This window comes from Papaver somniferum, chromosome 6 (genome assembly GCF_003573695.1).
Source record: "Papaver somniferum cultivar HN1 chromosome 6, ASM357369v1, whole genome shotgun sequence".
Classification (NCBI taxonomy): Eukaryota; Viridiplantae; Streptophyta; class Magnoliopsida; order Ranunculales; family Papaveraceae; genus Papaver; species Papaver somniferum.
The window spans coordinates 14,083,766-14,097,318 of record NC_039363.1 but is presented as its reverse complement, the minus strand read 5'-3'; the positions used below and the strand labels follow the sequence as shown (position 1 = coordinate 14,097,318).

Here is a 13,553-nt window from a genome sequence, read left to right as displayed (position 1 = left end):
TTGTTGAAGATCCTTTCTTGATAGAGTGAAGTTGAGATCGTAACATTGATTTTCTGGAGAGAAATTGATCGCTGAAAAGTTTAGCAAGATGCATCCATTTTTCTCTAGCCGTTTGTTTACCGAGTAACTCAGAAGAGAAGGAGCGATCAACAGTAGCGTTAATACAAGATCCAACAAACTTATCGATATGCAACCACTCAAGATAGTTTGGATTTGGTAATTGAATGTTGTTAATCATAACTGTAGGTGATTCCGGATGAACAGATCCATCAACAAAACCATAAAGGTTTGTACATATAAGAATAGATGAGATTTGATCCTTCCAAACCAAGTAATTAGATCCATCTAATTTGCCAGATACAAAATTAGATATATTCTGAAACGGAATTTGAAATCTGCTATGAAACACAAAAGGATTATAAAAGGTTGAATGTTGTTGTGGTTGTGAACAATGTTGTTGTTGCTGTTGAAGATGTGTAAAATTTGTAGGTTGAAAAGATTGAAAAGATGTAGGTACAGGAGTTTGTATAGGTGTGTGTTGTAGTGATGGTGGTGGAATTGATGTAGAAGGCGGTGGAATTGATGTAGAAGGCGGTGGAGTTCGTTGTGTAGACAGTGAGTGGTGTTGATATGTGTTGAGAAGAAGGTAACTGTTGTTGTTGTGGTTGTTGAGAAGAAAACAATGGTGGAAACATAGTTGCGTTAGAAGAAGGATTGTAGGTGGTGGTGTTAACAGCGGAAGAAGAAGCAACAGTGGTTTGAGTAGTTCTCACCATTTTTAGGGTTAGTTGCAGGTTTAATGGTGAGAAGTTGAAGATGAAAGAAAATTACAGGATCAGAGGAAGTTAAAATTCCTTTTGGTATCTGATACCATGTAAGAAGTGTGAACTGGGTAATTCCATTATTAAGTTTTACAGGTACAAGACATAGTCTTTATATAGACTCACTGACTCAATTAACAGATACAAAATGACAATACAGGAGTGACCGACATTTGACAGACTGTAATCAATGTGATAACAGCTGTAAGTAATCTATGACTGTGAATAACTAGTCCGTACATTGTACGAATGTATGACTCAGTCTAACACATCTACTTCTGCTTAGAATGGTAACTTCTCCAAACAAGAAACTCGTATAGCAATAACTTCCCATTTTCTTTTGCGAAACCCTATTGGCATCCGTGGTTTCAGCTACATAGTACTAGTAAAAAGGAAAAAAGGAAAACAGAAAAACTTGAACAGTAGTTACAATATTACCAAAAAGTCATCTTATCATTAACCTAACATCTCAAATTTCCGGCTATACAATAATTCCACTACTTTTACGAACAGGTAAAGGAGAGATACAAACCATATGGTCAAAACAAAAGGGAGCATAACTGAATGTTTAGGGTGTATAAAACTTAGCATATACTATGATAATGCGAATAACATGACCAAGTGAAAGTCAATTAGGCTTGTCCACTTAGCTGTATTGAGTAGCGTGTGTGCAGCTTGATGTATTTCTGTTTATCCAATCTATTTGTACTGCCTGCAACAGAAAATTAGGAGTGAATTAAGTGTGTGTAGTTGTTGTTCTAGCAACACACAATCAATATATCTTGGCAACAACCACATTCCAACTACGAGAGAGCGTAAACTGAGTGACTAGGAACCCATAAATTCAGACAACATTGTTTTCCATCAGCAAAGAGGTTATCCTGAGGTAGGAAGGAACTGTACTGTTTTCTCTTCAATGGTAGCATAGACAAATATAATTATCGCACACTTACATCATACTTATTGGATGTCCCTGGAGGGACATAGTTTCATCCCACTTCAGGAAATGTTATTACATCTAAAGATGTTATCATAAGCAATTCATCAAAAATACTTCTAGAATTCTAATAGCACGACTCCTTTACTCAATTTTCCCTAATAAACTGGATAATATACATATCAAGCAAGAAAAATATTCACTTACCTGCTTATCAATCACTACCAGGAGTTGCTCTCCAATCACTCTTGCCACCGTCCACATCTATCAGACCATCACGTAAATCACCTTTCCATCATCACCACGAGTTGCTCTCCTACAAGTCAAGACCACCACCTCCTAGAGCCTGAACACCCACCATCCAGAACCAGTTTCTCTTGCAACTCACGACCACCAAGCTTGCAGCAGTACAATATAGCACCAGTCTGCGTCATCAGCTCTACGGCATATAATCCCATCTTTGTTTAGCAAAGATTAAATCTTTTACCTATACATTTAGATTTATATTTTTTGACATGTTTAGCCAAACTGTCAGCACAAGAAATGTGATTCCTATTTACATATATCACTTTGACAGATTCAAAAAACCCAAAAGATTTCTTTGTATCCTTCGGAATAATAGATACTGCCCATGAGCAACTGTTTATCGTTTATATGAGCCACCACATCTTTAGAATCACACAGAAAACCCGCCCTTTTCTTCCCTGAACTTGTGGTCCAAATTACTGCTATCTGAAGGGCTAGCGCGTCTGCTGAATCTGTCCCTGTAGTGACACCTGAATCGAATTGGAAATCATTAGTAATAGCATTCACAATATGAACCAGCGCAATCGCAAATTCTCCCGTTTCCTTCTCAAATGAAGCATTTATGTCATAACTGTTTTATCAGGTGTGTCAATAATCTTGACCAGATTTCTAATCCCCAGCTGCTGACTTGCATCTAATATTATATCCGATTGATTCAATTGGGTTCTAAACTGATTAGCAAGATCTGTAGAATTTGGTTTAATACCATCAAACAAAACCTTATTTCTGTATTTCCATATAAAAACAAAGTCGATATACAAACCATCTGATTCCACTTATCCCAAGGCTTCCTGAACCATCTATAGGTGGACAGGTAATAGCAACAGTAAACCAAACCGCTCTAACAAAAGGGCAATTAATAAACAAATGACTACTAGTTTCAGGCACACTAGAATTGCAAAGAATACATATAATGCATGATATATTTAGATGCAAAAGATGCAATTTTAGCATTAAGAGGTAAAAGATCAGCAAAAAATATCCACACAAACATGTTGGTATAACTTTAACTTTCCAATTTTTCTTCCAAAACCAAGAGTCTGTTCTATGGTGATTCCTGGAAATAAGCGCATAAACAGACTTCGAAGTGAATAATCCAGATTCAGTCTCTTTCTTAATGTCAACAGACCTTGTGGTATTTACAGTTTGATGATCGATTAATTCCCTTACTAAAGTAGGAGGATTAGGGAGATTACGAATAATGATAACTGTTGACCCCTCCGGCAACCATTTATCAGTCAATATTTTAACTCAAAAGTTTGAACTGACTGACCAAATACTAAACCGCCTAACCACCTCAATCCCTTGCCTGATGCTATCACAAACCCAAGAAGTATTTTTGGATATATATTTATGAAGAACACGAGTCTTAGCGAAGCACTTACCTTTAAGCAGCTGCACCCACAAATGATTCGGATTATTTGTTAACCTCCAAGCACGCCGAGTAGAGAGCGCAATACTAAAATTAAGTGGACTTCTAATACCTAACCCCCTTGAGCTTTAGGTGTGCAAACATACTTCTAAGACTTGGGGTAAATAGCCTCTTAGAGTCTTATCAAGCTTGGCAAGAACTTTCTTAGGCAGAGCATATCACATCATTTGATGGCTTGTAAGCTGAGAGATTGGAGTGAATCAAAACTGTTCTACCAGCTTGTGATAGAACCTTTGACTTCCCACCTCTCAAAGACGCATAGGCCTTCTCCAATATAGGTTCAGAATTTAAAGCTCTAGATCTATTAAAGAACAGAGGGTTCCAAAAATCTTTTCATTTTTCACTTTAAGGATCTTAGCGAGCATTTTACAATGCTTATAATGAAACTATTTGCTAAAGTAAACACCAGATTTCTCAAAATTTATGGACTGACCACAGGAACTTCTAAACATTTGTAAAATCTTAGCAAAGATTCCTTATCTCAGGAACAGAAGTTTTACAGAAAAACAAAACACTCATCGGCAACCAGCAAATGGGTTATAGAAGGACAAAGCTTATTAACTTTAAAAAAGTATGGGGATAATGGGATCTCCCTGTCTAAGAGCTCTGATTGGTGCTAATGAAGGCCCTGAAGTGACATTAAGCAGAACTTAATGAATACATTCAAAGATTGAACTACACCATTTATCATCAAACGAAGCTTCCTAAAAATAAAAATAAAAGCTCCCGTTCCATTCTATCGAAAACTTTCGATAAATCAAGTTTAAGAGCCAAAATGCTCAGCTTTCTTTTGATCAATTTTCATGCTGTGAAGAACTTCAAGCACAATGACTACATCATCAACAATTTGTCTTTTAAGTATAAAAGCTGATTGTTGAGGAGATACATTTTTCCACAACAATTCTCAATCAGTTAGCAAAGCAATTTCTAATTATTTTATAAAGAGTATTCCTCATGCTTATGGGTCTGAATTCAGATCGGCAAACAAGATTAATGCTTATGTCTTTCCAGACACAAAGAAATTTTGCACAAACTTAGTAATATCATCTCCCATGAGATTCCAATGCATTTAAAAAATCCTGGTGGGTAGCCATCAGGGACAGGGGACCCCCAAGGATTCATAGATTTAAGCACCGCACATATCTCAACTTTATAAGGAATTATAGATAATTTGTAATTCTCCAGATATAACATTAATAAACAAGATTACCAAAAATATCATGAATTTCCACACCAGAAGAAGCACTAATATGCGAAAAAAATGATTTTTAAGAAGGTTATGAATCTGATTCTTATTTTCTATCCAAAGACCCGAAGCATCTCTAAGTTTATGAATATGATTATGCCTTCTTCTCTAAAAAGCGTTTTATGTGGAAATATTTTGTATTCCTATCATGTTCCTTCAAAAATTTATCCCTACTATTTTCTAGCCAATATATATGTTCAATTCTATTCCAAGTCTGAAGCTCATTCTCAAGGTTAAGCAAAAAAATTTGGAAACAAGATGTCCTGGTTTTCTACTTTCTTTGATCAATCATTTTCAGTATCTCATTATTGTTTTTAAAAATATTATCAAAAACCTCCTTGTTCCACCCACGAAGTTCATTAGCAAGATCAGGAAGAGACGCAAGAAAATCAATATCATTTCTAATCTACAAGACATTCCAAGCATTATTTATTAAAGTATCAAATTCTTTATGCTCCAACCAACCTCTAGAACACCTATAAGGCCATCTTAGGAATTACGTGATTTTCTTCTGAAAAGATAGGAGTATGATATGACCCTACTATAGTTAGATGCAAGACAGCAGCATTAGGATGAGCACGATATGAGTCATGATTTTCCAACACCCAATAGATTCTCTCCCTAGTATTCTCAGTACCCTCCCTATTTGACCAAGTATATGGTGTCCCAATATAATTCAAATCAATTAGACCTAATTACTGAAAGGTAGATTAGAAAAGACTAGTAGCACCGCACATTGTATCATTACCACTCTCCTTCTCCCTGATTTTAGAATAAAGTTCATACCACCTAAAAGTACCCAGGGATACTGAATACGACGACTTAGTTGACTAAAGAATTCTTACTGCGCTGGTGCATCTAAAGCACCATATAAACATGTCATATCCCAACATTCCTCATTTCTGTCAACTCTAATATGTTTTGTTTGAACTCAAACCAAATGAACATGTATCAATTCAGACCCAGCAACAAACACTTGCCCAGACTTTCCAATAGATGGAATGATAATCCAGTCCTTGAATTTACCTTTTTTAAGTATGAACTCCATTTTGCTGTGACCTAGATAGTGTCAGAGATGAAAACCAACTCCGGTTTATATTTATCAACTAGTAAACTGAGATGACTCAGAGTTTTAAGTTAGCACAACCCTGGGCATTCCACGATAAAGCTTTAATGATTAACCTAGTGACTTAGGAACTAACCAAAAAAAAAGAAAAACGCAACCTATTACTGCTAGTATATTAAACAGTGGCGTCAATGCAGAACATGTGATAACTTCTAGATCTCAGAAAATTGTTGTGACAACGATTAACACAAAAATATATATGTACATGTAACACACCTCAGAAAAAGGTACACAAGGAACATTAGATGAGACGAAAGTTTCCGTTCCTCCAATGGTTCAACCCCAGTGTCACTCAAGCGAAACGTAATACTCGACTTTTAACACCTCATCTTCAGCTACGCTGGATTCACCTGGAACTAAGAGAAAAGTTATAATAAGCACCACCCAATGGAATTTACAAAAGAATTCGTTTAGAAAACAGTATAACATAACCTGTCAAAGAGAATATCTAAACTACACCAATTCAACAAGAAACATACAAACAGAATGCACATTCTGACCATAACTCAAAATGATGGTATAATAATGAACAATTTAGTATGATGTGCGTAAGAATGAGTTTCCCAAATACCATATTGTATATATATTATCGGATAATATTGCAATTTCCGCTAATAAATACTATGTAGACAATATCACACTTCTGTGCTATTTATATAATTGACCTATCAACTTAGCAAGGAGCTGTGAAGAAACACAGACACTCCTTGCGGGGGAAACCAAACAACATATGACACACGATATACATAGAATGCAAACATCGTATAACGCATACAAAAGATGCACATACTACCACCACTTCCATTTAAAAGAAAATCCCGAATAGCCAATGCAAACAAGTAACTTACATCATTTACTGGCTACAAGACTCTGTCTAAATCAAGTATTCGAAGCAACTACCACCACTTGACCTTACCTTCATTTCCCCATTTACTGATCCAAAATCAACATAATTATATCCCCAAGTCATAGGGAGTATACCTAAATCAAGACATTAAGAGGATAAATCTACTGAAAAAGGCTGGATACAGTTCATGACAATACTTCTTAGAATATGTATAATTAATTATCCACCTATCGGAGTGAACCACTTAATATCGATTCCGAATCGACCTCAAGTCATTTAGAAGTGATTGTTCTATTTCTAAGAGGATTGGAAACTTCTATCGTTTAAACATTTCATCAAACACCTGTGTATCATTCCTTTGGTATAGATGCTAAAACTTGTAGTATTCAGATTCACTGACTTAAAATCTTTGGGGTTTAGTTCTTACCTTAATTAGTTGTTGAAACCAGTTAATCCTACTTGATACCGAACTCACCAATCAATCGACTCTTCCTCCCTCCTATTTATCTCCTAATTCTTTTTTTTTTCCTTCTTCTCCTCTTTGTTTCCTGCTCCCTCGTAAAAACAACAACCTACATGTGTTTTAAGTTTAAACGCGAACTGGCCTATTTTTCTAATGGTGTCGAAGAAACAAAAAGAAAGTAGAAAAAGAAAGCAAAAAGAAAATAAAATTATTTCCTTTGTCCAGGAACAACTTCCGAGTAGGCTAGAGATTTTAATCCTGCCGTTTTTAGGGCCACTCAAAAGAATTTAGGGGCCAACAATAAAACAAAAAAGGTCACCCAAAGGGAAAATGTAGTCAGCCCTTATCTCGCGTAATTCATAATGGCTAAATTATCCTTATATATTTGGAGGATATGATAACATTGTTATCCTCCGATTGCAATCGGAAACCAAAATATTTCTCAGACTTCCGATTGTAGTCGGTGCAGTATTAGAATGATTTGTGTTTCATTTTTTCCATTTCTTTTTCATTTTTGAGTTGTTAGAGTTATAGAGAAGAAGGTGAAGGAAAAAAAGAGAAAACCCATTTTATCACTACAAAAATGGATGGATATGAAGAAGAAGGTGAGAATCATGACGAAGAACAAAATGTTGAGGGTTCACGACCGTTTAGAGAAGACGATTTGGGGTATATGTTGAATGATCCAAACTTTTGTGGAGAGGAAAACATAGACGACCCTTTCATGGAAGAAAATGGAGAATCGCATGATATTGAAGCTAACGATGCATGTAAAACACAGGTATTGTGTTAAGAAACTAAAATACTCGATTTGCATGGTTTGTGTGCTTTTGTAAACAAGAAAAACCGATTATTGCATGCATTGAATGCCATGAACTACCCAGATTCGGTAGATAATTTCTAGATTAAACTTACGAATATAACACACTGAGTACCAAATATGTATATTCGGTAGTTACAAGATACTAGTTTACTGCCGAATATGAGAAAAACCCCAAACTGGTTTTCCAAAAATATCTACATTCGGTAGTTATGTAGAGTTATTTACCTCCGAATGGCCCCAAAAACGAATTCCTCAGAAAATTTCAAAACTCAGTACTCTTATCCTTTACAATCGGTAATAGTTTAACATTATTTGACTGCCGAATATAACAGTGGCCTCAAAATAAAATTTCCGAAAACTTGAAAATCGGATGTTTATCGATTAAAGTTATCTCCCAGTTATTTATATTCGGCTGGTTTACTATATATTTTATCTTTCGATTATATCATTTTTTGCACTCAGTAAACTGTGTACATTCATTTGCATAAATCGGGTGTTTTGGGTAACCGATAGGATTCCGAATATAAAGTATTCGGAAGTTTGACTTATTTAATGACCTCCGATTATATCATTTTTTTCACTCAGTAAACTGTGTACATTCATTTGCATAGATCGGGTGTTTTGGGTAACCGATAGGATTCCGAATATAGAATATTCGGAAGTTTGACTTATTTAATAACCTCTGATTATTGTATAATAATTTGTTGCTTTCATATGCAGGCCGTTGAAGAGTTTGTTGATGACTTCTATTTGAGGCCCGACACTTCCCAGTCCGAGATGCAACAATCAACGCGGCTTCGAAATGTAGAAACGACTCTCCTCTCCACTTGGAATAAGCATCTTGTGCCGCAAACCTGTCGTCTCTGTTCCTAGCAAGAATACGGTTGTACTCGGTGCACAATTTTATAACATGGTGCACCCTTGAAGAAACATGGGATGGTTCATAATTATGGCGTGGCTTCTTGTACTTACCAACAAAAGGACCCAATGAAACGTTAATCCAAAATATACGATCGTCCTGCTGTTCTTTGGGTAGATCTTTCACAATGTAATAATTTTTTATCCATTCGGTCTCTTCCTCAACTTGTTTTAATCTTTCTCTATGATGGAATTGTTCTTGACCTCGCTTCTTAGCCTTGATTTCCTCTTCCTCCTCCTCCGTTGCCACTAACGATGGTTTAATTTTTTTGGGTTGTTTGTTCCTTTTTTGTATTTCTTCTTCCCTTGCTGCAATTGATGTAGTTGTTCGCTTGCATCTTCGAAGTATGTTGTCGATTGATGATGGACTTGCCATTGAAAAGGGTTTTCATTCAGATTTGTTACTCAATAATAACTGAGAGGGGTTACCCTCCTTATATAGATTAGAGTTCCAACGGATCTAATTTTTGAAAATATGGCCGTTGAGGTTTCTGAAAATATGGCCGTTGAGGTTTCGTATCATTGGTGCACTACAATCGGTTGTTAACGATACACGTATTCCCTCCGAATAAGACATTCAGTGGCAAACTTAAATTCTTATCTACCGATTAAGTTGGTATTTCTAAACACGACTATATTATTCGGAGGATAATTGTTTTGTAAAGTCCCGAATGTACGATGGCCCAAAAATCGGAATTTGGGAAAAACTTATACTTTTCAAATTTTGAAATTGAAATAATCGGAAGTATAATTAGTTGCCCAAACTTCCGAATATGGGCTGTCTAACATTCTATATTGACCCTTGGAACCACCTAGAGCCAAGGCGTGGTTTGTTTTGAACTTGCTATATTCGGAGGATAATTGTTTTGTAAAGTCCCGAATGTACGATGGCCCAAAAATCGGAATTTGGGAAAAACTTATACTTTTCAAATTTTGAAATTGAAATAATCGGAAGTATAATTAGTTACCCAAACTTCCGAATATGGGCTGTCTAACATTCTATATTGGCCCTTGGAACCACCTAGAGCCAAGGCGTGGTTTGTTTTGAACTTGCTATATTCGGAGGATAATTGTTTTGTAAAGTCCCGAATGTACGATTGCCCAAAAATCGGAATTTGGGAAAAACTTATACTTTTCAAATTTTGAAATTGAAATAATCGGAAGTATAATTAGTTACTCAAACTTCCGAATATGGGCTGTCTAACATTCTATATTGGCCCTTGGAACCACCTAGAGCCAAGGCGTGGTTTATTTTGAACTTGCTATATTCGGAGGATAATTGTTTTGTAAAGTCCCGAATGTACGATGGCCCAAAAATCGGAATTTGGGAAAAACTTATACTTTTCAAATTTTGAAATTGAAATAATCGGAAGTATAATTAGTTACCCAAACTTCCGAATATGGGCTGTCTAACATTCTATATTGGCCCTTGGAACCACCTAGAGCCAAGGCGTGGTTTGTTTTGAACTTGCTATATTCGGAGGATAATTGTTTTGTAAAGTCCCGAATGTACGATTGCCCAAAAATCGGAATTTGGGAAAAACTTATACTTTTCAAATTTTGAAATTGAAATAATCGGAAGTATAATTAGTTACTCAAACTTCCGAATATGGGCTGTCTAACATTCTATATTGGCCCTTGGAACCACCTAGAGCCAAGGCGTGGTTTATTTTGAACTTGCTATATTCGGAGGATAATTGTTTTGTAAAGTCCCGAATGTACGATGGCCCAAAAATCGGAATTTGGGAAAAACTTATACTTTTCAAATTTTGAAATTGAAATAATCGGAAGTATAATTAGTTACCAAACTTCCGAATATGGGCTGTCTAACATTCTATATTGGCCCTTGGAACCACCTAGAGCCAAGGCGTGGTTTGTTTTGAACTTGCTATATTCGGAGGATAATTGTTTTGTAAAGTCCCGAATGTACGATGGCCCAAAAATCGGAATTTGGGAAAAACTTATACTTTTCAAATTTTGAAATTGAAATAATCGGAAGTATAATTAGTTACCCAAACTTCCGAATATGGGCTGTCTAACATTCTATATTGGCCCTTGGAACCACCTAGAGCCAAGGCGTGGTTTGTTTTGAACTTGCTATATTCGGAGGATAATTGTTTTGTAAAGTCCCGAATGTACGATGGCCCAAAAATCAGAATTTGGGAAAAACTTATACTTTTCAAATTTTGAAATTGAAATAATCGGAAGTATATAACATTATATTGTCTTCCGAATAAATACTGGCCCTAAAATGGGATTTTTCCTATATCAGAAATTTTGAGATTTTTTCAATATATATATATATATATATTCGGTAGTGAGTGTACTTCCGAATACTGTGTATCTACTTAAATATATTCGGGAGCCAAAAAATTCATTAAACTACCGATTATTACCAGTTTGTATCCAGGAAGATATGACCAACAATATTCGGCCGATAACCATCAAATATTTCTCCCGAATACTGTCGATGTTCTTGAGAAATGAAGAACACGACTACATTCGGAAGTAAAGGAGCATGAATATCGCCCGAATCTGGATAAATAACCGAAAACCCTAAAATTATTTTTTCTCGATTCGTCGAATTAAAGCGAAATAAACCCCAAAAATGATAGATTCTTACCTAATTGGGGCCATTTGACTTTGGAGCGGAATTTTTTTTTCTTCCACAATCGGAAGATAATAGGAAACTGGAAGAAGAAGAGTTGAAATGAGTAGAATTGTTTTTGATTTGGTTTTTATACAGTTTTACCATAAGGGCATTTATGTAACTTCAATATCATATAGGGTACCCCTTAACTAGAGTCTTTGGCTGGGTATAAATTGATGGCCCCTAAATCCTTTGGGGTGGCCCCTAAAAACGCCAGGATTTTAATCTCACAAAAGTGTGGCAAAATTTTTACACCAACTCGCCTGCCTAGACATAACTTGCACAGAGACATGAGCAAATCCTTAGCAAATTCCGCACGGCATTCGTTCTGGTGCAGAGGGGGAAGTAGTCACCACTTCAATGGGATTATGCGTTCGCGACCATTAAAGTAGTATATTTACTTAATCCATGTCTCGGGTGCAGGGCTACGGGAGAGCCCCACACACAATCCTGTTAGCTGCACAGCTACGGGGGAAGTCCCCCCTTCGCAATTCGACCATGACGGTTTACACGTTCACAGTTCACACAATCCTGTAAAAAAGACAATCGAAAATAAGAAAATCAGTTCACATACCTTTTTCCATGGATCGCTGCTCTCCACACACTTCCGTCGAACGTCAGGTCTTTCTCTAAGTTCTGCCGGCTCAGGTCTCATTTGACCAGTTCACCCAGGTCAGTTTCGGTCGGCCTCTAGCTTCATCCTTCCTTCCATACGTTTTTATGCGTCCTAAACGAACCGGAGCATCTGGTGGTTTTCGCTGGAGATGCCCAAACCAGCGCAACCGATGTTGGGTGAGTATCTTCTCGATTGGTGCTACCAAAAGCTTGTTGCATATATATTTATTCCTGATTCGGTCGTGCCTCATGCTCACCTCAGCATCCGCATCTCTGTTACATGCAATTCTCTGATGTGCTGGGTTTTAGTTTCCCAGCATTCCACTCCATACAACATCACAGGTCGGGTCACATTCTTGTAGAACTTTCCATTTAGATTTGCTGGGACTTTTCGGTCACACAAGATGCCCGTCGCCATTCTCCATTTCTCCCACCTTTCCTGGGTTCTATGTCGAATGCCCCCGCCGATATCACCATCTCTTTGGATTATCGATTCAATATATCGGAAGGAGTCCTTCCTAGGGACGAGCTGCCCATCTAGCAAAACATCCCCAACATCAGACATGGCATCGTTGAAATCGCACCTCAGATACTCAGTCTTGGTCCTACTGAGTCTGAAGCCCTTCATTTCTAGATTTTTCCACCACCACTCTAGTTTATCCTCTACCTATTTCTTTGATCCGCCAACACTCTAGTTTATCCTCTATCCATCGAATAAATATAAAATCATTATAGTGCCCCCAGGGAGTCATATCTTCTAGACTCAAACACATATGTTACCTAATGGTGTGCATGGTTACAAAATTCACACTTTTGAGGAATTTATAAGGATTACAAATTTCGAGATTCATTTAAATTCTTCGTGTGTGGGAACTCAGTTAAAATTCTTTGGATTCATCGAACTCCCTTACTTTAGAGTTCATGTATTGTTTGTTACTTTTGTTTTCTTTGACATTACCTTCAGAATCTTAAATTTGTATACATATATATATATATATATATATATATATATATATATATATATATATATAAGATTTTACCGTTAAAATAATGGGTCCAAAAATTCCTTGATAAGTTTCCTAACAAATCTTAGGAGGAGGGGTCAGACTTCATATGAAGGATTTGTTGGAAAAGTAATTCATGTACAAAACATGATTCCATGGGATTTGGGTAACCAAACTTACTAAGGCACATAATTTCAACAAAACCCCTGGACCCATAAATCCACATAAAATTCTGCATTAAAACCCATAATAAGACAAACGAATTTAAGCATATAAATTTGGATTTTGAGTGGTACTAGAGTCCAATTACAGAAATGAGTTATCATAAAACTAAACTACTCAAGTAAGCCTATGCAGGTCCGACA

The 13,553-nt window shown here is 36.5% G+C and overlaps 1 protein-coding gene and 1 long non-coding RNA gene across 2 annotated transcripts; both read right to left on the bottom strand.

The window, feature by feature from the left end:
• Positions 1-1,247: 1,247 nt before the first annotated feature.
• LOC113285457 lies at positions 1,248-7,388 on the bottom strand. The gene is made up of 4 exons (XR_003328669.1): positions 7,143-7,388; positions 6,085-6,224; positions 1,966-2,534; positions 1,248-1,533 (listed from the first exon to the last, which is right to left on the bottom strand). It is a non-coding gene; the product is annotated as an uncharacterized LOC113285457 (long non-coding RNA).
• Positions 7,389-12,090: 4,702 nt separating this feature from the next.
• Positions 12,091-12,812, bottom strand: LOC113290519. Its single transcript, XM_026540115.1, has 2 exons — positions 12,442-12,812; positions 12,091-12,100 (listed from the first exon to the last, which is right to left on the bottom strand). Exons 1-2 carry the CDS (start codon positions 12,810-12,812, stop codon positions 12,091-12,093), a joined length of 381 nt encoding a protein of 126 aa, XP_026395900.1.
• Positions 12,813-13,553: the final 741 nt, after the last annotated feature.

Bases quoted from the DNA above. Each gene is read 5' to 3' on its own strand.
- LOC113290519 (XM_026540115.1), bottom strand. From the start codon at position 12,812: ATGAAGGGCTTCAGACTCAGTAGGACCAAGACTGAGTATCTGAGGTGC.